Here is a 22,809-nt window from a genome sequence, read left to right as displayed (position 1 = left end):
AAAAAGCAGTGGGTTCAACGAATATTGCCAAAAGGTAAAGTGGAATTCAGTTAGATAATAATTTCACTGTTACACACAAAAACAATGGTTCAGAAGGTTTATGCTAGCAAAGTCTTGAATTTTCATTTAGTATATATAACAATTCTGTATATATATATATATATTATTAGATGAAAACACAGCAGTTGTTAAATTCAAATAAGATTTTTAGCAGTTTGGTAGTTAATTTGAACTTGATTCATTCTGCACAACAATATACACTAAAGCAAACAAAATACTTTACAGGTTTTTGGTACAACAATAAAACAATTGGCAGCTCTTAAAACTATTAGGGGTTGAAAGGGGTAGTGCGTGGAATCAATACAAATCAATATTTACAATTTAAAAAAACAAAAAACAGAAACATTCGGATGTAAAGAAAAGAAGGACTGCAAATAATGAACAGCTTTTTCCATCACAAAAATTGTTTTTGTTTACACATTAATTCTAGTTGCTTAAGGATTTCATAGCTTGTTGGTGCAATCCCCTGCTTGTATTAATGTCCTTTACCCAGGTGTGATAGTTTTCATAAATGGCGATGTGCTGCCGCTTTGCAGCCATTGCTCTAAGTTTCTTTAGAACCTCCTTCCTCTTGTTGATAAAATAGGTTCGGATAGCCAGTTTGCTTAGACCAGTGACCAGTTTGATTTTTTGCAGTTCCTCATTACTCAGGTAGGGTTCAATGCAAAAGCTCTGATAAAGAATATCAAGGCCTTCAATGCTTAGAACAGAGCCCTCAGGTTGCTCTGTAGCAGAATTTAAAGTAGTTGCACTAGGTCCAGCTTGCTGAGTGGCTACAGGTTTGGGAGAAACATCAAGGCTTACTTTGCGTGGCCTTTTGCGTGACGGTTTTCTGATTTGTCCATTTCCTTCCTTGTTGTTGATCTCGCATTTGCCCTGGAAAAAAGATTGTACTGCACAATGCGGAAGTCTGGTGACTTTTTGGGCCTTTGTGAGAACCTCCTTGGTGGGCATGGCAGTAAGATTATCTCCCATTGAGTTGAGCATCCCAATTTGAGACCCATTAAGTTCATGTTCAAGACCACAGTTACAAGTCATCCATAGCACTGCCTGAGGGTTGATGGGAAAACGCGGTGTCATCATACCGTTTCCCTGCATGCTATGCATCGGTGGTTCAGGATGCATGGCCCTGGCAGGAGGGGTATTCATGTTAGGGTGAAGCATTGTTGGTGATAGTCTTCTAGGGGCTGGACCAACGGGATTGGTGCAGGTGGGTACCATCGGTTGGGCTCGAAAACCTTGGACACTCATATTAGGGACAGGGGGGTTAGGTGGTGTCGGCGTTTGAACACCTTGTCCGCTTATGCATGACCACGCTTCCATCACTTCATCTGGACTCCAGCTGATTCCGTGTTTTAAGCGGGTGCCCACAAACCAATTCTTTATCTGGGACACTGAGAGCTGGGTGGTGTTTGACAAATAGTAAACTTCCTCCACAGGCGGATAAGGAAATTTGCAGAAGCTGTGAAAGAGTAGCGCCTGAATTTTAGGATTTGAATCAATGTACGAAATCACACTCATGTTTGGCATGGTGACAACGCCTCTTTCAGTGACAGTGGCAATCATGGCTGCAGGACCTGGAGCTGCATTAGTTTGGTGCCTGTTGGGTTGTTGGAATGATGGCTGTGGTTGATGGTTCCAGTTCGGCGCAAACCTGCCTTGTGCTGTTTCTGTGTTTGAAACATGAGAAGCAACATAGCTGGTTAAACTACCAATGCTGCTCTCCCGCATGGCGTTGCTGGGGTAATTCTCCTTTAACTTCCTAACAGGTCTGGAACTTGCACAGATTGCAGGTAAATTTGGAGTGGATGAAAATGATCCAACGTTTTCGATAGTTGACACTGGTAAAACATGCTTTTGTGAACTTTCTTGAGAGCCTTCCAAATTTGGTTGTGTTAAGCTTCCATTTAGATTATCTTTCAGGTTATGAACAATGTTTTCTAAGTTTAGACGACATCCTTTGTTTTTTGGTGATGTTCTATCCTTTGGTAAACCAGTTTCAGTTGATGATTTTCTGGATTGATTTTGCAAAGGCTTGGGCATTGTTATGTCCATTGCAGAGCTTTCATTACCAATGTCATTGTTGTCTTTGCTCTCTTTGATCCGCTCAACAGTGATTTCGGGACTAATATTACTAGTGTCTTTGTTTTCTTCATTTTTGTTTGCTTCATCTCTGTTTTTCTCATCTCTGTTTTTCTCATCTCTGTTTTTCTCGTCTCTGTTTTTCTCATCTTTGTTTTTATTATCTTTATTTTCTGTGTCCTTCATTTCTTTATCCTTGTTTTCATTAACTATGTTTTGTTTAACCAAGGTTTCCTTATCTTTCCTTTTTGCAATTTTGCTTATTTCACCATCAATTTCTTTATCACTGCTTTCTTTATCTTTTATTTCTTCAATTATGCTTCCTTCAACCCTTCTTTCTTCTGGCATTTCTACATTTTTGCTTTTTTCAAATACACTTTCTTTTTCTTTGATTTCTTCATGTTTGCTTTCTTGGTCTTTGTTTTCTTCTTCCTCTTCTTTTTCTCTTTTTTTGCCTTTTTCACCTGTATTACTTTCATCTTTGTCTTCTTTATTGGGCATGCTTTTAACAATATGGGGTAAATCTGTATTTTCATCTTTATTTAAAGATAATGATCTGCTTTTATCATGGCAGTCAATGTCATCAGTTGATTCTAAAGAGTTCAGGGAATTGGATGCAACTGCATCTGAAGATTGGATTGGATCATAGTTTTCTTTCTGTGAATTTTCATTTAAAGAATTGCTAGGATCCATTGACAGAACATTGACATTTATAGTCTCAGGGTTGTCTCCAGTATTTCCATCACAATCGGTGGAAGCACTCATGTTTGGAATTATATTTTCTTCTTCACTTACATTAGGTTGGCCCTCTTCTTTTTCAGGATCCAAGTTTTCATTATCTTCATGAATTGAATCATTGGAAGCAGTGTTTTCCTGTTTTATTATTGTGTGGTTGTCAGTTTCTTGTTGTGTAACATCTTTATTTGCAGCAAGTTCTGTTTCATTAATTGCAGTTTCCCCCTCTGTTTGATTTAGCATTACAGTGTCACTTACATCGTTTGAACAACTGCCTTTATCAGCAATACCAGGAACATAATGGTTCTCTTTTATGTGCAGGATAAACTTCCTGATACTAAATGAAGAAAAATTACAAGCATTGCATCCAAAAGGGACCTTGTTTGTGGTGGACAAAGTTTTGTTCATTTGCTTCTGAAAGACTGGTGCCACTTGCTTTCTTTTTTTAAACAAGTTTCTTCTGTTTTGGTACCGCTTAGCCATGATCTAGCAGGCAGCAATTTGAATTTAAGCCTAATATTAACTAGAAGTACCTTAAAATAATAGTTTATATATAGAGTTTGGTAAATATTTTACATATACCCTTGAAAAAAAATACATGACAGTTTTAATTGTACAGAAAGTTTGCCTGAAATGCTTATCAAAGCTAACACCCTTAACAAAAGCTAAATACTTCTTTCATCTATTAAAACTGACCAAGGAAATCGCTTTTGAAATTAACAAGGTAAAAAAAATAAATAACTAAGCAGAAAAATGGTTATTTGTTGAGAAGAACTCTTTTAGAATGGAACAACCGTTTTCGTAAACAGGCCACCTTTATCTGCATTGCAGGAGCACGCCTGACTGCAGCCAGAAAGACAAATCAGCTCAATGTTCGTTGGGTTAAATGCGATAAGCTTGCTGTAAAATTCACGATTGGGCTACGTGGGCACGGTGATAAAGCACCTAGAGTGCACGCGGCACAAGATACCATTTTAAGATAACGCCCCTCAAGCCAGCCTTGGTTAAAACTGATAAGGGCTGAATTCCCTGTTGATTTAATGTCGCTCTCCTTTTTATCTCGGACTGTCTCGATAATAGATTAGATAATTTGGCGATTCTAGACCAGCGCCGATAATTTTTCTGTCAAATGGAATATGCATGAACTTCAAGCAATAAACCGAAATCTATATTGTGCTTTCGTGTTTCGGCTGTTTTAAGATTTTAATTTATTTTTTGCACTTAAACTAATTGTCGGCATCCCTCATATTTTCACGGTTGACTGGTTTCTACTAAATGCTGGTGCCTGCTCATGCATAAATATATTATTCAGCAAAGATTGTTGGTTATCGATTGGCATTGGCAAATATGTACAAGTACAACTAATGACTTTATATAATCCTTATAAAAGTATTGGGAGAATCCTACCACAACGCACGTTATTTGGGTTAGGGTTGGTGTTATCGTTTTGGGTTAGGGTGGGTCAAGTAATAATATTAAATTCTGAATATAGTAATACTTGACCAACCCAACGCTAACTCGCATGATACCCCAAATATTGTGCCTTGATTTACGAATGTGGTAGGATTCTAGACCAGCGCCAAGTATCGTTATAGGTTCAATTAAGACTTTATAAGTTGTAACAGCACTATATTTAATGTAATAGGCGTAGACCCTGGACTTATTGGCATTCTTGCCCTTTAAAATTGCCACAAAATTGCTCGTTTTAAAACTACATTACAATAAAAATATGACTCATTTTGATGAATAAAAGATCAACAAAACTAAAAACAACAACAAATTAAACATATTTTTTTGCGTTTTTTGTCTATTAGCAAGATCATTTGTGGAATTTAACCTAAATCTAGTTCATGACAATGGGAGAAACACCAGTTTCCAACTCTGAAGAGCAGGAGCGGTTGCTCGATGCTGCCCTTCAAGTTGTCAAGATGGAGAGCTTTCATATGAAGCGAGAATTGGACAAGAGCAAACTAATGGACGGCCTGAAACATGCATCGGAGCTTTTGAAGGAATTGAGAACATCAACACTGACTCCAAAAAATTACTATGAGCTTTGTATGTCACACATAATTTATTTACAGTGATTTTTAGATTGAAACGTATTTTGCGTGCTTGTGCGAGCTTGGGCACTGGTTTATAGAATCTCCATATTTACATTGGTAGTAAAAAGTACTATCATTTCTACCCTAATCTTAACCGTTAGGGTGCTGTATGTAAATTATTTAAAAAGCAAAAATGACGCTAATAAATGTTTGAATTTAGATCTTAGTTTTATTTTGTCAATTTTCAGTTGTTATTAGATAATATACCAGATATATGTAGTTTATTATTTTATTTCCTGTAAACTATTTTGAATTTTGTAATTCATAAAAACACTTAAAATACTTATTATGTCCCAGATATGGCTGTGTGTGATGAGATGAGACACCTTCAGCTATACTTGAGTGACGAGTTTCAAAAAGGCCGTCATGCATCTGATCTTTATGAGCTAGTGCAATATGCGGGAAACATTATTCCAAGGCTGTATGTTATATGTTTTATGTAATAATTAAATATATAGGGTGTCCATAAAGTCTCTTTTCAATTTAAAAAATTATTAAAAAATGAAATGATGAGATATCACAATGAGGTTTGTTTTATGTTAATCAGTATTTCATAAAGTTTTTATTGACACCAAAATTTATTGTTTCAGACAAAATTTCTAAATTAACCGTTTAGATGTGCTTCGTGCAACTAATGGTGCCCATATAGAAGTGCATTAAATTAAGTAATGATATTTTTAATTAAATGTTGATTAAATGTTTAGAAGTGTGTTTTTAATTTAGTTAAATTTACAGATATTTACTGGTCACTGTTGGAGTCGTGTACATTAAACTGAAGCCTGGTGCTTGCGAAACAATTCTAAAAGACCTGGTGGAAATGTGCCGAGGGGTGCAACATCCCCTTCGTGGACTTTTTCTTCGTAACTACCTCCTTCAATGCACAAAAAATGTGCTGCCAGATGTGAAAATATCTGGTGGCGAAAAGTATGAACTAAAGTTTGTAATTTGTTTTTCATTCAATATGATATTTTATCGTCAATTACCTATAAGATAAAATTGTTTATCTACAAGTTAAATAGAAATATTGCTGTTTCCTACACAATGCCTAACACCCCCTTCCTGTATTGTTCAGTGATACCGAATCACCTGTAACTGTTCAGTCTGCTATTGACTTTATTCTGCTCAACTTTGCTGAAATGAACAAGCTGTGGGTCAGAATGCAGCACCTGGTATTTAACCTTATTCTTTTTTTACATTGAATTTAGCAACACCTTTTAAAGTAGGTTTTGTTTTTCATGCTAAGATAAAAGTGTAATATTAGTTGGTTACTATGCATGTTAAACTTTTTTGGTGTATAATGGTTAAAGTAAATCACTTTAAGTGCACTTTATTTTTTTTTCTAAGACAGAACACAGCTGAAGTCATTTATCATTAACTTGGGTTTAATTAAAGATTTTTATTTAATATTGTTCAATAAAATAGGGTTTATCACAATTTTTGCACATCAAACAATTTGATTGTTATATATTGCGTTTTGGTTTATTTTTCTTTAATTTATTGCTCATAATTCTGAAGTTTACAAATTGTAATAGTTTAATCTTTTATGTTTATGTCAATGACTTAACTGGACCTTGACTTGTTATTTTGGGCAAAAGACTTGACTGAAGTTCTTAAAAAATGACTTGTTTACAAACTGCTTTTTCTATATAATATATTATGAATGTGTTTGAAATTTGTAGGGTCATAGTCGTGAACGTGAAAGAAGGGAACGTGAACGACAAGAGCTCAGAATCCTTGTTGGCACAAATCTTGTACGTCTCAGTCAACTGGACGGAGTGGATGTTAACAGTTATCGAAAGGTAATATGCCATATATTTAACAATCTTAACCTTTATTTACAATACAAAAAAGTCGCTTGTTAGGCAAATCATCACTTTTTATTGGGTTTCTGTAATTTCTAAATAAGCTTTCAAATAGATAATCATAAAATATGCTGGATGCGTTGCAGGCCTTTTAATCTACATTTTTTAAACTTCTAATATTTGTTTATTGTTCATGAGTCACCTTTTTATTTCTGCAGATTGTTTTAAATGGTATTTTGGAGCAAGTGGTCAACTGCAATGATCCCATTGCCCAGGAATATCTTATGGAATGCATTATTCAGGTAAATTTATGAATCAGAGGGCTCATCTTGCTTGATAAAAAACAAAGGAAACAAAATTTGATTAGATTGTTTTCTTTGATTTTTATTAAAAAATAATTTTTAGTCATTGTAGTTTGTTTGGGTTAAGCAATTGAACATTGTCATTTTTAGGTATTCCCTGATGAATTTCATTTGCAAACCTTGAGAAGTTTTCTTCATGCATGTGCTGATCTTCACCCGAAAGTTAATGTGAAAAACACCATCACTGCCCTTATTGACAGGTTGGTATATCATGAAGTAACATTTATCTTTAGTACATCTTAGAAAACATTCGAATCAACTGCGAAAAGCAGTATTTTAAGTACCTGAAAATTCATTAGGTCAACTTTTTAAAGCAGAAAGTATGCAAAATAAATCACAACTAACATTCATTTCAAGCAATTCAACTTTTGGATTAATATGGCCTTAATTTCCTTATAAATAAACCTGGTCAGAGTTTTAAAGCTGTTTGCAAAAATCAAGAACTTTTCACATTTTTAGTTAAAAAAAACGAACATGTTTCTTGTTTCAGGTTAGCTCACTATGTATCCAGAGATGATGGGGAGGGGATTCCATCTGACATTATGCTGTTTGACATTTTTTCTGAACAAGTTGGATCCATTATTCAGGTAGGGTATTGTTTTTAGAATATGCTGTATTAAATGTTTTACTTCTATTAAGATTAAGACTTAGCTCCACACCTTAAATCGAAATGTGAACATTTTTTTGACAGAGGGCCACATAAAAATAGGAAAATATCTTGGAGGAAATACAAATAATATGAACTGTGATTCTTTTTAAAACCAAGATATAAATAGCTTTGCTTTGGAAAGCTGACAGGATTACAGATTAGGGCTGCCTTACAAATTAATTGACAGTATTGACACAATAAAATATTCTAAAGTCAAGGTAAAAAATAAAAAAAGCAGTATTTCTAAAAAAAATTTATGGAGAATAAGCCACGGGTTGAATTAAATTGCTCGATATGCAGAACCCTGCCCGCATACCATAGTTTGTCTAGGTCTGAATTAATATCAACCTTTTTTATAAATCCATGTTACAGCTGCTATAACATGCTATAATATAGCATACTACAATTGTTTTTATTTATGTTGAAAACCTTGTGTGTTTTTTAATTTATTATAATAAATTAAATTTATTATAATAAATTAATGATGTTATAGCGTTATTGTAATCAGTTGTATATTTTTAGTAAATCAAAATATCCCTTTAAAAAATAAATATGCGTTTTCTTTCAGACAAGACCTGAAATGAAACTTGAAGATATCGTGTCGATGCAAACAGCTTTGATGAACCTTGCTTTTAAGTGCTACCCAGACCGAGTAGATTATATGGACAAGGTGCTTGAATCCACTGTTGAGGTGTTTGGCAAAACCAATATTCAATCGTAAGTTGTTTTTGTGTTTTTATGTATATTTGTTAGTGGTTAACATTGAGGTAATACATAGGATTGGGGTAAAAAGAAGTAACTTTGTGTGGCTGCGTCTATCTGTCAATGGCAGTATCATGAAACCCTAGACCAATGGTTCTCAGCCCCATACTAAAGGCCAGTGTTTCTTAACCTTTTACTTGGGGGCGCACCTAGAGACGTATGAAAACGTGGCGGCGCACTTTACGAGCGAAGCGAGCGCGAAATTTTTGTGGTGTACCACTTTTCTCTTAAATTGCCTGCATTTTTTGTTATATGGGTTTTATAGTTGCATATCTTTAAAGGGACTCCCAGCCTTTGAGACTAAAAACGTTATTTTGTCCATTAAAGTCTTAATCCAATTAATTTTGGACTTATTTCAACATATTTTTTTCTTTCGCTCGCGGTGCACCTAGCAGCCTTCCATGGCGCACCGGTTGAGAAACGCTGCTATAGGCACTCAACAATTTGTTGTCAGAATTTTGAAAAATATGTTATGCAGGTCATAAGGGAGGTCAATAGAATCATAATGAACAAAACTCTGGTTAAAACAAATTTACTTTGTTAAAACTAAACTGAATCACCATGGATGATTTGTGTTACTTGAGCATTTTAAATTTTTTTTCATTTGTCTTTACAAGGGTTGCAAATGGCTCTACTTTGTGCAAAGAAGTGTCCCAGCTTCTCGCAGTGCCAATTGAGGCCTACAATAACATTTTGACTGTCATTAAACTTCAGTAAGTATGACCCATTCAGAAAAGGTTAATCAAACTAAAAATTGAGAATAAAAATGCTTTTCGATATGTACATTGAACAGAGCATTAAACTGAAATAAACCAAATCTGTTTTATTCTACTGTTGACAATGTCAAAATAAAGCTAGAAATTAGGTTTTTGCCATAAATAACGAATCTTGTGTATTTGTAAGTTTAATATTTAATTATTTATTACTCTAAATGGCAAATATACATTTTCGGTTCGTTTTCATTAATCTTACTGCTAAAATAATTTTACTTCATTTTTATTATCAGCATATTAACTGACTGTCTCATAAAAGAGATTTTCCGGAGAAAAACATATATCGTAGGTATTTTCTTACTTAACAGGTATTTTGCTCCACTTTATGAATACTTGGACTACAACTCAAGAAAACGTTTAGCTGTGAAACTGGTGAACAATGCACTGGATTACTCCACAGTCATCCCGACTGCAGAACAGGTTTTTTATATTATATTTTAGGCTCAAGAAAAAACAATGTGGGCTCGTTGACCGAATACAATTTTAGAGAGAAACTTATTATATTTGTTTTTATATCACATGGCCATCAGGACGCAAAATAAAATGACACAAAACTGTGTGTGTCAGTCCCTGACGAAGGCTTATCGCATAGTAAGCCGAAATGTTGGTTGAAGAAATATACATGCCAAAAGAACCTGTTTTAAGTAACGCAAAATGTTTGAAAAGGTCTACTCGCAAGTGACAGTTAACAGCGTTTTACAGGTTTAATCAATCTGCTCAAAAATTTAAAGAAATATATACTATGCTTGGTAGCAACATCATATTTATTTTGCGTTACAAAGGTCGACTCGCTCCTCATGCTAATCTCTCCTCTCGTCCAATCACAAGCGGACCAACCGGCCGAAACTGATGAGGAGGACTTCATGGATGAACAAGGATTGATGGGGAGGTTCATTCACCTGTTTACCTCCGACTCTCCAGACGTACATTACTTGGTGGGCATCAGTCGAGTAAAATTACTTAAGAAAATCGGGGGGAGTTGCTTACCGATATCATGGTGTTCCGATACCTCATATATATTTCGATATTGTTAGGATAGGATACAATGTTAGGATCCAATACCTTGTATTGATTAGGATCCGATACTGAGACCGAATGGCGTCATTACGATGGTCAAGTAGTCCAAAAATGTTGGTCCCCAACTATAGCTTTTAATGTAATATTTGGTGTGAAAATTTACTTTTACATTTGAAAAATCTATGTCATATCGCAAAACAAAGCAAAAATTCCAATTAAATTTGCCACCGATACCTCAACGATAAGTGCCGGTACATCATGAGTTATCTGGCATATATAAAGTGCACCATTGTTTTTTTCACTTGGGTAGCACCTGACTTACAGAGAAAATAATTAATTTTGTTGTACGATTTAGATCTTTTACGTAAAACCTGAGAATTCGCAACTCCTTCAGGGACAACTAGACAATTCTAGTTGCCTAATTTAAATAATTAGAGCAAAATGCGGTTAATTTTAATTTTAATCTAATTTGTTAACTGCTTGTTTGCTCTAATTAATATAATTCTAATCTAATTATGCTTCGCCAAAAATGCTACTTGTCCCATGGCCTTGTTGGTATCTCGTTTGGAACAAAGAACTTGATTACTTTTAATTTAGAATGAATTTTTTGTTTGAATAACGATTTGGAATCTCATAAAAAATAATTTGCGATATAAACTAAATTCATTGAATTAATTATATATCATTGTAGTTGAAACTAAAATGAATCTAGTTGTATTAAGCCTGCTTACACTCCACTGTTTAAACAGTACAGACAATTTTATTTGTTGCAGTACAATTTAGGCCAAATGCCATCAAACTGCTTTGAGGGTGATACGTTAACTGCACTAAACTTATAAAATGAAAAACAGTTTTCACACTAAAAAAATATTAATGTTCACATTTTAACCTACTCATTGTGCGAGGTCATCTGCTCGAAATAGTAACTCCGCACATGTTTTAGGGATTCGTTCAAGTAAGTACATCATAAACCTTTATATACTCTCAACTAGATTCTTACGAAAGCACGGACCCACTTCGAGAAAGGCGGCAAGAGCAGAATTGCATACACCCTTCCTTCCCTGGTCTTCTCGGCGTACAAGTTGGCAGTCCGTTACAAGGAGATTGCGGAAGAAGTAATGCTTTTTGTTACTGCTATTTGCGTAGGAAAAGGCGTATTATACATATATACTTAATCTTGACATTTTTATCATGAACTTGACAAAAGTTTTTAAACAGCAACGTGGCTTGGTTTTGTATCCCTGTTGAATAACTTAGTGAAAATTTACTTTAAAGCAATGTTTTTTAACGATAAATGTTTTCATGACCGATAAAAAATAATTAAAACGATTAAAAACAAACTAAAAATAAAATATCCAAGACGCCAAAATGTTTAAAATAATAATAAAAACACGTGTTTGCAGGACGAAAAATGGGGCAAGAAGTGCGCCAAGATTTTCGAGACGAGCCGCAGCATTATCAACACGCTGTCCAAGTCGGAGTTTGCCGAGCTGCCACTTCGCCTTTTCCTGCAGGGAGCGCTCACGGCCTCTGAACTGGGCTTCGAAAATCACGAGGCCGTTGCTTACGAGTTTGTGTCCCAGGTGAGGTGATGGCTTTGGTTTTTCACTGGTGGGGGTGACGTCATAGTAACGTTATTGTTTTAGTATTAAGTTTGGCGCGTTCCGCCGTTCGAACGAAAACCAGCTTGCTAACTGTGTTTTATTTAGAGAAATCAGGTGGCACTGTATAAAGACAAATTGTATTTGATTCTCGACAAGCTTTCGCACAACCGTGCTTCATCAGGTCAAAGTATAAATGAAAACAATTAAAATGCACGTAAAAGCACAGGCGCAAGTAAAAGGCGATAAGAATGGTGACGTCTAACATATCCACAGGCACATGCTCGCAAAAGCGTGTTACTGACGCAAAAATTTGTTGTGTTTTATTTGGATATCACATGCTTTTAGTAGTTAGTACGACCGCTTTATCTCATTACTCCAGTCATCTAAACAAAATGAGTAATACTACTTTTTTTTTTAGATAATTAGAGCGTCATGTTAGCAATATTGATTGGTCGTTATTTGCCCTACCGTCGAATGATCAAGTTCTCTGCAGTTGGGCACTCACAATGTAAACTAAAATACAATTTGTCAAAACTGGGGCGAAAAACAAACATTGAATAATGCAGCAGGTTGGCACAGATACCACCCTCATATAAGACAAGCTTTAATAGAGATATGTGGTCTTGTATGGGTAATAATACTTAACGACCAACGCGGGTACATGGAAAAAATTATTCTATTGCGTTGTGTAATTATTCCAGGATAGCTCTAATGGTCACCCGATCACTCACTCGTTGATAGCGGTGCCAATTTTACTTTCACTTGTTACAATGGATAGAACTCATCCGGGTGTCTGTAGTTACAACTAGCAAACTTTAGGTTGTAAGTAACTGATGTGTGACGCGTTAGTATCGCCGGTACCTTGCATTTACTGACAAACTGGCGCAACTTTTACCAATTTTAACCCATGCCTTTGTACGTGGTTTAAATTGCCGCTATTTCGTCACCACCTAAATTGTCAGGTAATTTACAAAATCGTCTGCGCTTGAAGTTAGCAAATTTTAGGCTATATACACTACTATTTCCATTAGGTCTTCGTGGCCCACTAAAACTAGTTCACGGACCCTCAAGGGGTCCATGGACCCCAGTTTAAGAACCCCTACCTTGACGCTTTTACGACGCCTAATTGTAACACGCAGGCGTTCTCCATCTACGAGGAAGAGATCGCGGACAGTCGCGCCCAGCTGGCCGCCGTCATGTTGCTAGTGAGCGCCGTAGAGCAGTGTCGCTGCTTCAGCGAGGAGAGCCACGCCCCGCTTCGCACCCAGTGCGCGCACGCCGCCTCGCGGCTGCTCAAGAAGCCCGACCAGTCCCGCGCGGTGGCGCACGTGTCGCACCTCTTCTGGTCGGGACGCACCCAGGAGAGCAAGGGCGAAGAGGTTGGTGGTTTTGCTCTTGATTATGCCTAGGTTCAGGAAATAGCCGTGTGCTGCAATATGCTAAGGCGTTTATGAATGTTTAAAAGTTTCCCTGCGTTTAGTGTACAGGATCCCGCCTCAAGCACCATTGTGCTAGTCTGTCTGTCGTATGTATTTTTTGCCACACACATATAACTCATTTTAACCAAATAAGCTGACTATGCAAAGGTCTAATGCAGTGCTTATTACCTTTTAGCACTAGCGGTAAAACGAGAAAAATATATTTGCGAACCGGTAACCTATGTTTCGAAGCCAATATTCTGGCCTGAGGTCTCCATAAGGCTATTTATCCATAAACACTAAACAGCCTTTTATCAAGAACTAAAATTTATTCAGGGGTGCCAGGTGATTAAAGATTTGTGACACCATTAGTATAAAATTTGGGCTTTATTTTTTTTACGTTGTCCACATGAGAGGCGCCATTGTTATCTTTTCCTGGTAGGTGGTGAAAATCCCTTACAAATTTGGTAAACGTTGTGATTAACAGAAAGGCGATAATAAAGCTTTCTATAAACTTTGATCGCGGTTTAGAAGCAGTAAACACCAGAACTGCTTTTGCCGAACACATAACACAAAACTTGCCCTCAGTCAAACTTGTAGCCGTGAACCAAAATCGGCACAAAAATACATAACACTACAGTTGTGCATTTTGTGGTCTATGAATGAGAACTAACATGTGATTTTATTGCACGCACCTTTTACGACCATAATCCTGTAAATATTATGTAAAATTTAATGGAAAAAATCAAAAAATATGATAGCGCACTAGTATAGTTTAGGTAAAGATGGTATAAATTAATTTAAAACTAGAGTGCCCTAAACTACTAACTGCGGTTTTGTGCATAACACAATCTACCAAAGTACTAGGAACAAATAAAATTGCCGCACAGCAAAGAAAGTTTCGCAGTTTAGCTGGGCAAAAACACTGCACAAATACAGCCAAAAGACCTGTTAAAACACTGGGATTGCGTTGGATTCCTCCCTACACCCACCCAGAATTTCTTCAAAACACAAACAAAAAACAGCTGCGGTATGTACCAATTAGTGGTAGTGATGTACTGTTACCGAAGAGCCAGTCCACAGTATTGCCTGGTATCGAAAAGTAGTGCCTAACTTACTTACAGAGATTCTTAAATTGCGGCCATTGGGCTTCTTAGTGGTGCGCAGATAAGTTTTAGGGTGTCCATGAAACCCTAATTAAAATTTTAGTGTGTAATATTATAAATGGAAATAAATTTTTTAAAAGAAAATACATTATTAAAAAAAAAACGATTGGGCTCCTTCTCTTAAATGTATTTAGACTCCAAACATCTTTGTACGGAAACCAGCAGGTTTCTTAAGTTTACTTGTTTTATGACGTCAATTTATCTTGTAAACTTTTATGTCGAGCATGGCGAACCAAAACCTATTTTAGGAGTTAGGAGCCCCTGACTTGTTAACGATAACGCTCCCTTATTTTCTTATCTTGAAAACCTTGCCTTTATGTCATGTTTTATTGGTGGAACATTGAGAGTGAAAAAATTAAGGAACGGTATACAGGCAAAAGTGGATAAAATTACTGCAAAACTTGATACGCTTTTAAAACATAGCCAACAATTAAATAAGCCTACTTTTATTACACGGTACAGATTAAAACAGTGACGTAAGCTATGCGCTGAACAACTTGTTTGACGCCGAAAAGAACACTTTTAAACATTGTTGTTTAGTACAAAATTTCGCGTCATTAAAACGGGTTAACACAGGTGCAGTTTCACAAAATCTCAGAAACGTTTCGTTTCGGCTAATACCTTCCGCCATCATCAGTGTAAAAATTTAAGTCAGTTTGATCAGTAACAGTGCTGTTTGATTAGTAACAAACACAAACGCGCGGTTAAACCAGCTACAAAAAGGCTCTTAAATTCCTTTTCGGTCGTATAACCTATGACAACCCGGATCTTACCAGTCCCGTTTATCTCGTTGATCGCAAGACGGCGCCGCAACTCCAGGTATGTTTGCGAACTTCTAGGGCGATATTTACACACACGCTGGAACTATACGGGGTCGTAAAACGAGCGAAGTGGAAGCGCTCAAACCGGGTTTAAGTAGGCGTTTTCCTCGGCTCCGCCCCGGTTCGAGGAGTTGTTCTGATTCTCGCCACCCTTCTGCACGTTGCGGTAGTCGCCAATTTCCATCGGTACGTCCTCGTAGATCACATGGTCGTTCTGCGACCCCGACTCTTCATTAGTATCATCCGTTTGCTGCTGCTGCTGCTGTTGTTGTCTACCGCGGCCACTGGAAGCTATTGGCGACGGCATGGGCCGGTGACCGACCATGGGCGAAGGCTGCTGATGATCTGACGCGTTACCCTGGTAGCTGGCCACAGCGGTCGGGTTGGAAACCACCACCTCGCTGAACTGGTCGCTCTTGTGCTTGCGCGCTTCAGGCGACTTTTCCACCGATGTTGTACTCCAGAACCAGTCCGGCCTGTCGTTGACACTGAATACACGCGTTTCGATTACTTCCGCCCCCGTCCCTCGGCTACTTAACGGCGCGTGACTAATTCTTTAGGAAAGGAAACTGTGGCGGCGACTTCAGACCTGGGCGCTCGGTATTCAATGGCTTCGCCAAGGACTAGTTCGTTTGAATAAAAAAAAAAACAGCTGCGCGCTGCTCTTTAAACCAGACTACACGTGTTTCGTGAAAAAAATAGTATTTCTTTTTATATCCTGGTCTGTGTTCTTTTAAGATGTTTTCTGGGAACGGGTCTCTTAAATTTCTCCAGCTAATGTTATTTCTTCTGTACATATTTAGATCAAATATTTGCCATTAAATTTCTTAGCGGTCACCAAAGCCACGCCTTAAAAAAACTGTCCATCGTCACATTTACATAATGCAGTTTTTTAACAGGAACTAGGCATTTTTCACCCTATTGCAATTTGCATCCAATTTAAATATACGTTTGACGATTTTTTTTATATCCAAATCTAACACCTTTGGGTGACGACAACTATGTTTTATTGCCTATTGAACAAACAAATGTAAACTCACCCCTTGGAAGCGACAAAGTGTGTCAACATGGAGATTCCATGTAAGAAGTAAAGCACAGTTGTGATCCACTCAAGTATCGCAATTGTGATGGCCTGGTCAAAAATCCACGCTTTGTAGGCGAAGGAATGCACGCAGAAAACAATTGCAGCAATCAAGTGGGCCAAACCAAACAGAAAAGCAGTGAGTAGATCATGAAATGCTGGTTGCGGCTCGGTTTTCTGGCTTGTAACGTTCATGAGATATGTCGCCAGCGTAATGGTCCAAGTGCCCACTGCAACCCACATGTAAAAAGCGTAGGGTCCATTTAATGTCGGGGTGGTAGCGGCAATAATTCCCCAAGCACCGCCACCGAAAAACAGTTCTACCAGTTTTATAATCCCTTCTGTACTCCTTGTGTAGCCGTGATTCCACAAAACACATGCAGTGCTCGGCATTTTGCTTTCGTTTTTGGATTATGGTGATATAATCTATTTTATCTGATAAAACAAATACACAAGGCGACTGGGAATAAACGTGTTTTCATAAAAACATTTTAACAATACTGTACACAAACTTCTTTCAGTTATTATAAAATTTGAGCCCACTTGAGTTCTGCTTGATAACTTACCTCAAAGTCTTCGACGTAAAATTAATTAAAAATAATGTAAACTTTAAAAGAATTGGCACTAAACTGTGGAGATTGTTCCAATACTCTCTTTCGGCCAAATAGATAAACCGACAGCCCTGTTGTTTTGTACAAGCGTCGCACTAAGTTTAAAGCTTTTTTTAATTTAAACCAACACAATGTAGTCAACCTAGTTTGACCTGGCTAGACAAAGAGATTATCAAGTTCCCTGAATATACTGGACGAGGAAATCATTATAAAGCAAGCAACGTCATTTTACCTGTGACTGCATCAAACACATCACCCACTGCTGTATACAGCACTATAGCATTTGCCTTGAATCGACTAAGTTTTTAAGTTTGCATTATTTCCTGTTTGGAACTCTTGCTTTACAGAAATAGCACTGATTTCAAGTCCAACCAACAAACAGTTATGTGTTTACATTCAACTTAAGGCTCCGGTTAAACCGGTTTTAGGCCTTAATGTGAAAACACGCTGCCTGATTGTGGATATTGCTCGCTCTTAACCAAATTGCATTTATTTCCTACTGTGCGAACCCTTGCTTACTTCCATATCTCCAACAAGTTTAAACACAGCGCTGCGGTATGTTTACACTTAACGGGCGAAATTCAGGTTGAACCTGTTTTAGAGCTGCACAGGAAAGTGTGCTGCCTCCCACTATAGGTATTATCTTCTTTCTCTCTTTCTGAAATCTGTAACTATACAGCTTTTGTCCTTTTCCAGATGCGTGACTCGAGGCGCGTCATGGAATGTCTGAAGAAGGCGATAAGGACTGCCAGTCAATGTATGGAATCAGCAGTACAGCTACAATTGTTTGTCGAGATGCTGAACAAATATTTGTATTTTCATGAGCATGGCTGCCAAGAAGTAAGTCCGCCGTTGATTTTTTTGCTCTGATTAAAGCAACTGTTTTACATTATTTAAAATTAAATTTCTTCTATAAGGCCAGTTCTCTGCCTTTGTAAAGGTACAATACAAACTGTTATTTAATCCTAACGCACTTTTTCATTGTTGGGTTAAATTACCACTCTCATTATAATGCTTGAGTACGCACTATGAACACTCAATTGAATAGGAACGTAGGTTGTTTACCTTCTACTTGCTTGTTTTTTAACTTAATAGATAAAATAGCTGTAAATCAAAACAGTCATTTTTTACTGTCACCCAAACCGCGATTCGTAAAATTGTTAAGTTTATTTTAACTAAACACGGCTTATGTAACGTAAATACCTTAACGAAGAAATATAACTTTTTTTGTCAACTAATTGTCCATAAAGAAAAACGACATGCCGTATTTCTAATAGCATCAGAGGACTGTGTAACGATTTTACGAAATACAGATACCTAACCCACGCGGTACATAACTCATTACTACTGGTGGATCCTATTATGCAGTTTTTTTCAACTTCAACTTGTTAAATCAGCAAAATACCTGCCTATCAAACTATTACTTATTTGGGTTGTTAATTACAAAAGTTTACATCGATAGCATAACAAAATAGATTTTCCTTGTTGTGATAAATTGTAGCAAGTCAACAATTTAGGCCCAACAGAACCAAATAATCAAATTAAGTCACCTTTATCTTATTGCTATTCATACAATATGTTATGTCTTGCGTGTACAGAATATTAACATTTAATTTGTACACCAAAATTTGTTTATAAGGTTTACATAAACATAACAGATAGAACAAGTCAGTATACAGTAAAGATAAGCCAAATGCCAATTTGGCTGAAGTCAAAACAACGTTTTTTGTGTGAAGCTTGGTACTGCGCTTCAATAGAAAAATTACTGTTCCATATGCATTGACAAAGAAGGGTCTCAATGTTGACTCAAATGGCATAAACCAGGAACCCACAAATAGTGAAATATTTGGTTAGCTATACCGTTTACTTTGGATCGCTAAATAAAAATGTAAGAATAACGACCTATTTTGGTAACACACAAAAATAAATATAGCAATAGCTTCTATTGTTTTAGGCACTGCCATTGTATGGCAATATTTTTGTTAATGTTTATTTAAAATCACATACTTTAGCTTATTAAAATGTGCGCTGACTTTGGGCGGTTAAGAAAATTGTTGCCAATATTAAATACCCAAATTTAAACTTTTTGGTTTGCGATAAACCTATTTTGCTTCCTACTATGTTTTATTTTATTTTTTTCTTAGTAGGCAAAGTTACATGAGGACGTAGCAGTTTAAAATATAAATGTAAACTTGATATTGATAAATGTATTTTTGCTTTAAACGCAATTTCTGTGAAGTCATAAAATATGGACAAAGCTCTAATATTTGAGAAAAGTCGCTACAAACAAACATTCATAAGGAACGCGTTTAAATTTAAACCAACTCGCGAAATATTTGGGTCGCACGACTTTCGAACTACTATTTTTGGGAATAAGAAGTTTTTGCGGACTCCTGGCATAGACAGTTAATCGAAGCGTCAAAATTCCAGTCAAACATTAATGTTTGTCAAGTAGTTGTTAAATATTTCTTCTCGTTTGTGTTGTAGATAACTATGGAGCTCCTTAACCAGCTAATATCCAAAATTCAAGACGAAATCAAAAGCCTTGAAGATTCCGACGAAAGTGAAATGATTCAAATGCACTTCGACAACACACTCAGCCACATCCGCAACCGCAAGGAGCAAAGCATTGCAGAGGGTGGAGACATTCTCTACGACGGCATTGAGGCAGCATAGAAATCAATCCATCACACTACTTTTAGCCTCCTGGCTGAACTGAATGTACCAGATGCCGATGCGTTTTCTATATCTTCGTATTCTTTAATCAAACTGTCAAGTGACATTAAACTTTCATTAAAAAGTTCCGCTTCAAACCCATCGACTTTCTCATAGTGGTGGACGTGTGCCTTGCGACTGTACAACTTGACGAATCTGCCGCGAAGCTCACTAAATGTGTGACGAATGCATGTGTTGTTGGCCAGGGCTAGCAGCGAATACTGCTGTCCAATAGGTGACAAGCTAAATTAAAAGCAAAACGTTGAGTGTTAGTCGCAAGAATGTATTTTAAGTGTACTGGCAGACTGATGGCTAAACGAAATGCACCTTAATCAAGTGTGAGTTTAATCATATATCATTTTCAACAATTAAGGCATTGTATGAATTTTGTTTGCAAGCATGTGTTACCTCCCTGCAAGAGTCTTGTGGTTTTAACCTACTGCATTTTAATTTCAAAAGCTGCCTTTTAAAGATAAATAACTAACATTTTTTTTGAACACTCACTTGCATAATCCTGTTTTCCACCCTTCCTGGTTCCAGCTTACAAATGACAAGTTGCGGCTGAGTTTTGCAATGTTCCGGTTCAAATCGGAGATCTGTACATTTTTGCCCCTTGCCATTAATGCACAAGCCAAATACAAACTGTGACGTGGGTCTGCTGACATTAACTGGTGCTCCTGAAAAAAAAATGTTACAAGACCTCTTCCATGACCTTTTCAAACCTGCTGTTTTACCAACAATATAAAGTTTAAATGCCTGCTAAAAACACTGCAAATATCTTTAAAAAACATATATTAAACTTGTATTTGATGTGTTTATATTCTGCCTTTCATGTTGGTATGCTACCTTTGAGAATAGTTCTTCAAAGGCATGGTCCAATTTCCTTGGTGGCAAAGCTACATCCTTTGAAATATACAACGGTGACAAACTTGACACCAAATAATGTTGCTTTGGAAAAGGAACCAGGTTCATTGCAATTTCGTTCAAATCCACGTTCAGTGATCCCTGTATTTCATAAAAACATTGTGCCAATGAATCCTATATTCTATTGTAATCTTAACTCACAGATATGTAACCTGTTACTGTTGGATTGCTAAAAAAATTACATTGCTAACCTAACCAAATGAACTATAAATGTCATTATTTCTTATTGATTGTGCAATAAATGTGTGTTAAACATCGTTTGGTTTAAATGTTAAGTTTTGTAGGCCTGGTGGTACTTACTTCAAAACGAGATGAACTTGTCATGTTTAAAATGACATTAGCAACCAAGCTATTCATGGCATCAAATGGTTTCTCATTTTTGGAACTTTTTATGGATTTTGAATCTCCGACCTTTACAGCCTAAATAAAAATATCACTTAAATACATTTAAAATGTATTTATCAACTTCTGATACATATAAAAATGTAGTTAACATATGTAGTGTACCCCTCCTTACAATACCCAGTGTGCATGCATACCATCTCCGTAAATTAAACATTGGAAAATTTGTAAATAAAACAAATATTTCTGCAAAGGTGTTTCAGATATATACCTGTTGAATTTTGTTACAAATGTTAATTAACGATTGATTGTTTATTGGAAGCACACAATCAGCCTTCTCTGTAAGCTCATAGGTTGACAAGACACTGTTGTATGGGGATGTTATTACATCATCGTCACTTGATGGGTAAACTGCCCCAACAAACCGATAAACATCTGGATATTCATCCTGTGGGAAAATTACAAAATAATATATTTGGTAATTGCTGGTTGTTGCTATTTTTACACAAGTGTACTATTAAAATATAGTCAAGCAGAAAGAAAAGTTTAAGTTAAATTATCTAGGTCCTAGAAAATGCATCTGGCTTCTATTGTGAAATCATAAAAAATTCAAGGATGTTAATTAAAAACAGGACTGAAACAGAAGGCAAAAAACATTGTCTAATGATCATACCTGTAATATGGACAAGATTGATGTTCCAAGGCCAGATCCAGTTCCACCGCCGGTTGAATGAAGAATAAAAAAACACTGGAGACAATCACACATCTCTGCAGCTTTTCTAACCTAACATAATTCATGTATGAATATTTTAATGTTATACTAATAACTATCAGAAAAAGGTAAAAGATTTTTTATACAGCTCTGTGCAAAAAAGTTTTATACAGCTCTGTACAAATGCCACACCCACCTGTTCTGTGATTTGCTCCCTGTACATCTTACCATATTCCTTGTGCCCAACAGCCCAGTTGTTGCCAGACCCAAAACTATTGGTAATAAGCTGTTTGCTGTCAAATATTTCACCTGAAAGCACAGTTTAAATTATTGATGTCACGTTGTCATACATGTTTTTTAACGGCAACCTATTACAACACAAAATAACTGCAGAAGTTATGAGTACCAAGTTGGCCTTGTAGCAATTCATTAATGACACCTTCTTCCATATCAACCAAAATTGCTCGGGCCTTAAGCTTGCTTATTTTGTTTCTACCAGTTGTCTGTGTTCCATCACTAAACGTTTCTGTATTTCTGAGAAATTATAGAGGGATTAAATACAAGGGTTGTAAAAAAGTTTGCATTTTTATTAGGAAATAGCTTTATCCCTAATAAGAACCTAAAGAAGCTTGACAAAGCATCATCGTATACTCCATTCTTGTTATAAAAAGCATGTTCCCTCAGGCATTGATCCCAAAATCGACAGCCTATTTGATTTCCACACTGGCCAACTTGAATCATTATGGACTGAGTCATTGTTGTCTGTAAAAAAACATACAAACGTAATTTTTAAGATATTGCCAAGTGGCCAATTGCAGTAACTTGTCCTATTGAAGCAACGCAAAATAATTTCTTATCGTAAACAAACCAGTTGAAAAGCACAACTTACACGTAGCTTGTTGTCCTGATATGTTTAAAAATCCCTAAAAAATGCTTATTAACTCTATGTAAATCCTAATCTTCAGCGATTTGTTTTGTTTTTAAAATTCGCGACACATGCTGTGGTGTCATGGTCCGTTGCGCAAAAGCTCTGCTCCTGATCAGAAAGCATGACGCACCCGAATTTCTAAA

General features: G+C 36.5%; 4 protein-coding genes across 4 annotated transcripts; 1 reads left to right on the top strand and 3 right to left on the bottom strand.

Annotated features, from left to right (window-relative positions):
• Positions 1-18: 18 nt before the first annotated feature.
• On the bottom strand, positions 19-3,401 carry LOC146161342 (uncharacterized). Its single transcript, XM_083385134.1, has 2 exons — positions 1,314-3,401; positions 19-1,229 (listed from the first exon to the last, which is right to left on the bottom strand). The coding sequence occupies exons 1-2, from the start codon at positions 3,358-3,360 to the stop codon at positions 487-489; spliced, it is 2,790 nt and encodes a 929-aa protein (XP_083241260.1). The 5' UTR covers positions 3,361-3,401; the 3' UTR covers positions 19-486.
• Positions 3,402-4,695: 1,294 nt separating this feature from the next.
• Positions 4,696-21,220, top strand: LOC146161340 (vacuolar protein sorting-associated protein 35-like). The gene is made up of 17 exons (XM_083386056.1): positions 4,696-4,932; positions 5,277-5,400; positions 5,715-5,903; positions 6,052-6,148; positions 6,659-6,778; positions 7,000-7,083; positions 7,234-7,343; positions 7,634-7,730; positions 8,361-8,509; positions 9,172-9,267; positions 9,636-9,747; positions 10,110-10,262; positions 11,337-11,459; positions 11,748-11,927; positions 13,088-13,327; positions 17,742-17,885; positions 19,533-21,220. The coding sequence occupies exons 1-17, from the start codon at positions 4,728-4,730 to the stop codon at positions 19,719-19,721; spliced, it is 2,412 nt and encodes an 803-aa protein (XP_083242182.1). The 5' UTR covers positions 4,696-4,727; the 3' UTR covers positions 19,722-21,220.
• Positions 14,647-17,400, bottom strand: LOC146161341 (uncharacterized). The gene is made up of 3 exons (XM_083385396.1): positions 17,001-17,400; positions 16,394-16,869; positions 14,647-15,841 (listed from the first exon to the last, which is right to left on the bottom strand). The coding sequence occupies exons 2-3, from the start codon at positions 16,825-16,827 to the stop codon at positions 15,433-15,435; spliced, it is 843 nt and encodes a 280-aa protein (XP_083241522.1). The 5' UTR covers positions 16,828-16,869; positions 17,001-17,400; the 3' UTR covers positions 14,647-15,432.
• On the bottom strand, positions 18,570-22,730 carry LOC146161339 (tubulin epsilon chain-like). The gene is made up of 10 exons (XM_083386057.1): positions 22,628-22,730; positions 22,358-22,500; positions 22,145-22,272; positions 21,935-22,047; positions 21,700-21,810; positions 21,298-21,474; positions 20,985-21,104; positions 20,607-20,765; positions 20,265-20,437; positions 18,570-20,003 (listed from the first exon to the last, which is right to left on the bottom strand). The coding sequence occupies exons 2-10, from the start codon at positions 22,492-22,494 to the stop codon at positions 19,733-19,735; spliced, it is 1,389 nt and encodes a 462-aa protein (XP_083242183.1). The 5' UTR covers positions 22,495-22,500; positions 22,628-22,730; the 3' UTR covers positions 18,570-19,732.
• Between the last annotated feature and the right edge of the window lie 79 nt (positions 22,731-22,809).

This window comes from Ascidiella aspersa, chromosome 3 (genome assembly GCF_963924565.1).
Source record: "Ascidiella aspersa chromosome 3, kaAscAspe10.2, whole genome shotgun sequence".
Classification (NCBI taxonomy): domain Eukaryota; kingdom Metazoa; phylum Chordata; class Ascidiacea; order Phlebobranchia; family Ascidiidae; genus Ascidiella; species Ascidiella aspersa.
Note: the sequence above shows the minus strand (reverse complement) of the source record. Positions and strands in the feature narration are given on the sequence as shown.

What these genes read in the sequence shown, in the direction of transcription:
- LOC146161340 (XM_083386056.1), top strand. Translation starts at nt 4,728, where the DNA reads ATGACAATGGGAGAAACACCAGTTTCCAACTCTGAAGAGCAGGAGCGG. An exon ending in AAAAAATTACTATGAGCTTT is followed by an intron (nt 4,933 to 5,276) that starts GTATGTCACACA and finishes ATTATGTCCCAG; the next exon opens with ATATGGCTGTGTGTGATGAG. An exon ending in CTCCAGACGTACATTACTTG is followed by an intron (nt 10,263 to 11,336) that starts GTGGGCATCAGT and finishes ACTCTCAACTAG; the next exon opens with ATTCTTACGAAAGCACGGAC.
- LOC146161342 (XM_083385134.1), bottom strand. Translation starts at nt 3,360, where the DNA reads ATGGCTAAGCGGTACCAAAACAGAAGAAACTTGTTTAAAAAAAGAAAG. An exon ending in ACCTAACCCCCCTGTCCCTA is followed by an intron (nt 1,230 to 1,313) that starts ATATGAGTGTCC and finishes GAAGACTATCAC; the next exon opens with CAACAATGCTTCACCCTAAC.
- LOC146161341 (XM_083385396.1), bottom strand. Translation starts at nt 16,827, where the DNA reads ATGCCGAGCACTGCATGTGTTTTGTGGAATCACGGCTACACAAGGAGT. An exon ending in CACTTTGTCGCTTCCAAGGG is followed by an intron (nt 15,842 to 16,393) that starts GTGAGTTTACAT and finishes GCGTGTATTCAG; the next exon opens with TGTCAACGACAGGCCGGACT.
- LOC146161339 (XM_083386057.1), bottom strand. Translation starts at nt 22,494, where the DNA reads ATGACTCAGTCCATAATGATTCAAGTTGGCCAGTGTGGAAATCAAATA. An exon ending in GCTTTGTCAAGCTTCTTTAG is followed by an intron (nt 22,273 to 22,357) that starts GTTCTTATTAGG and finishes ATAATTTCTCAG; the next exon opens with AAATACAGAAACGTTTAGTG. An exon ending in TGGAAAACAGGATTATGCAA is followed by an intron (nt 20,004 to 20,264) that starts GTGAGTGTTCAA and finishes CTTTTAATTTAG; the next exon opens with CTTGTCACCTATTGGACAGC.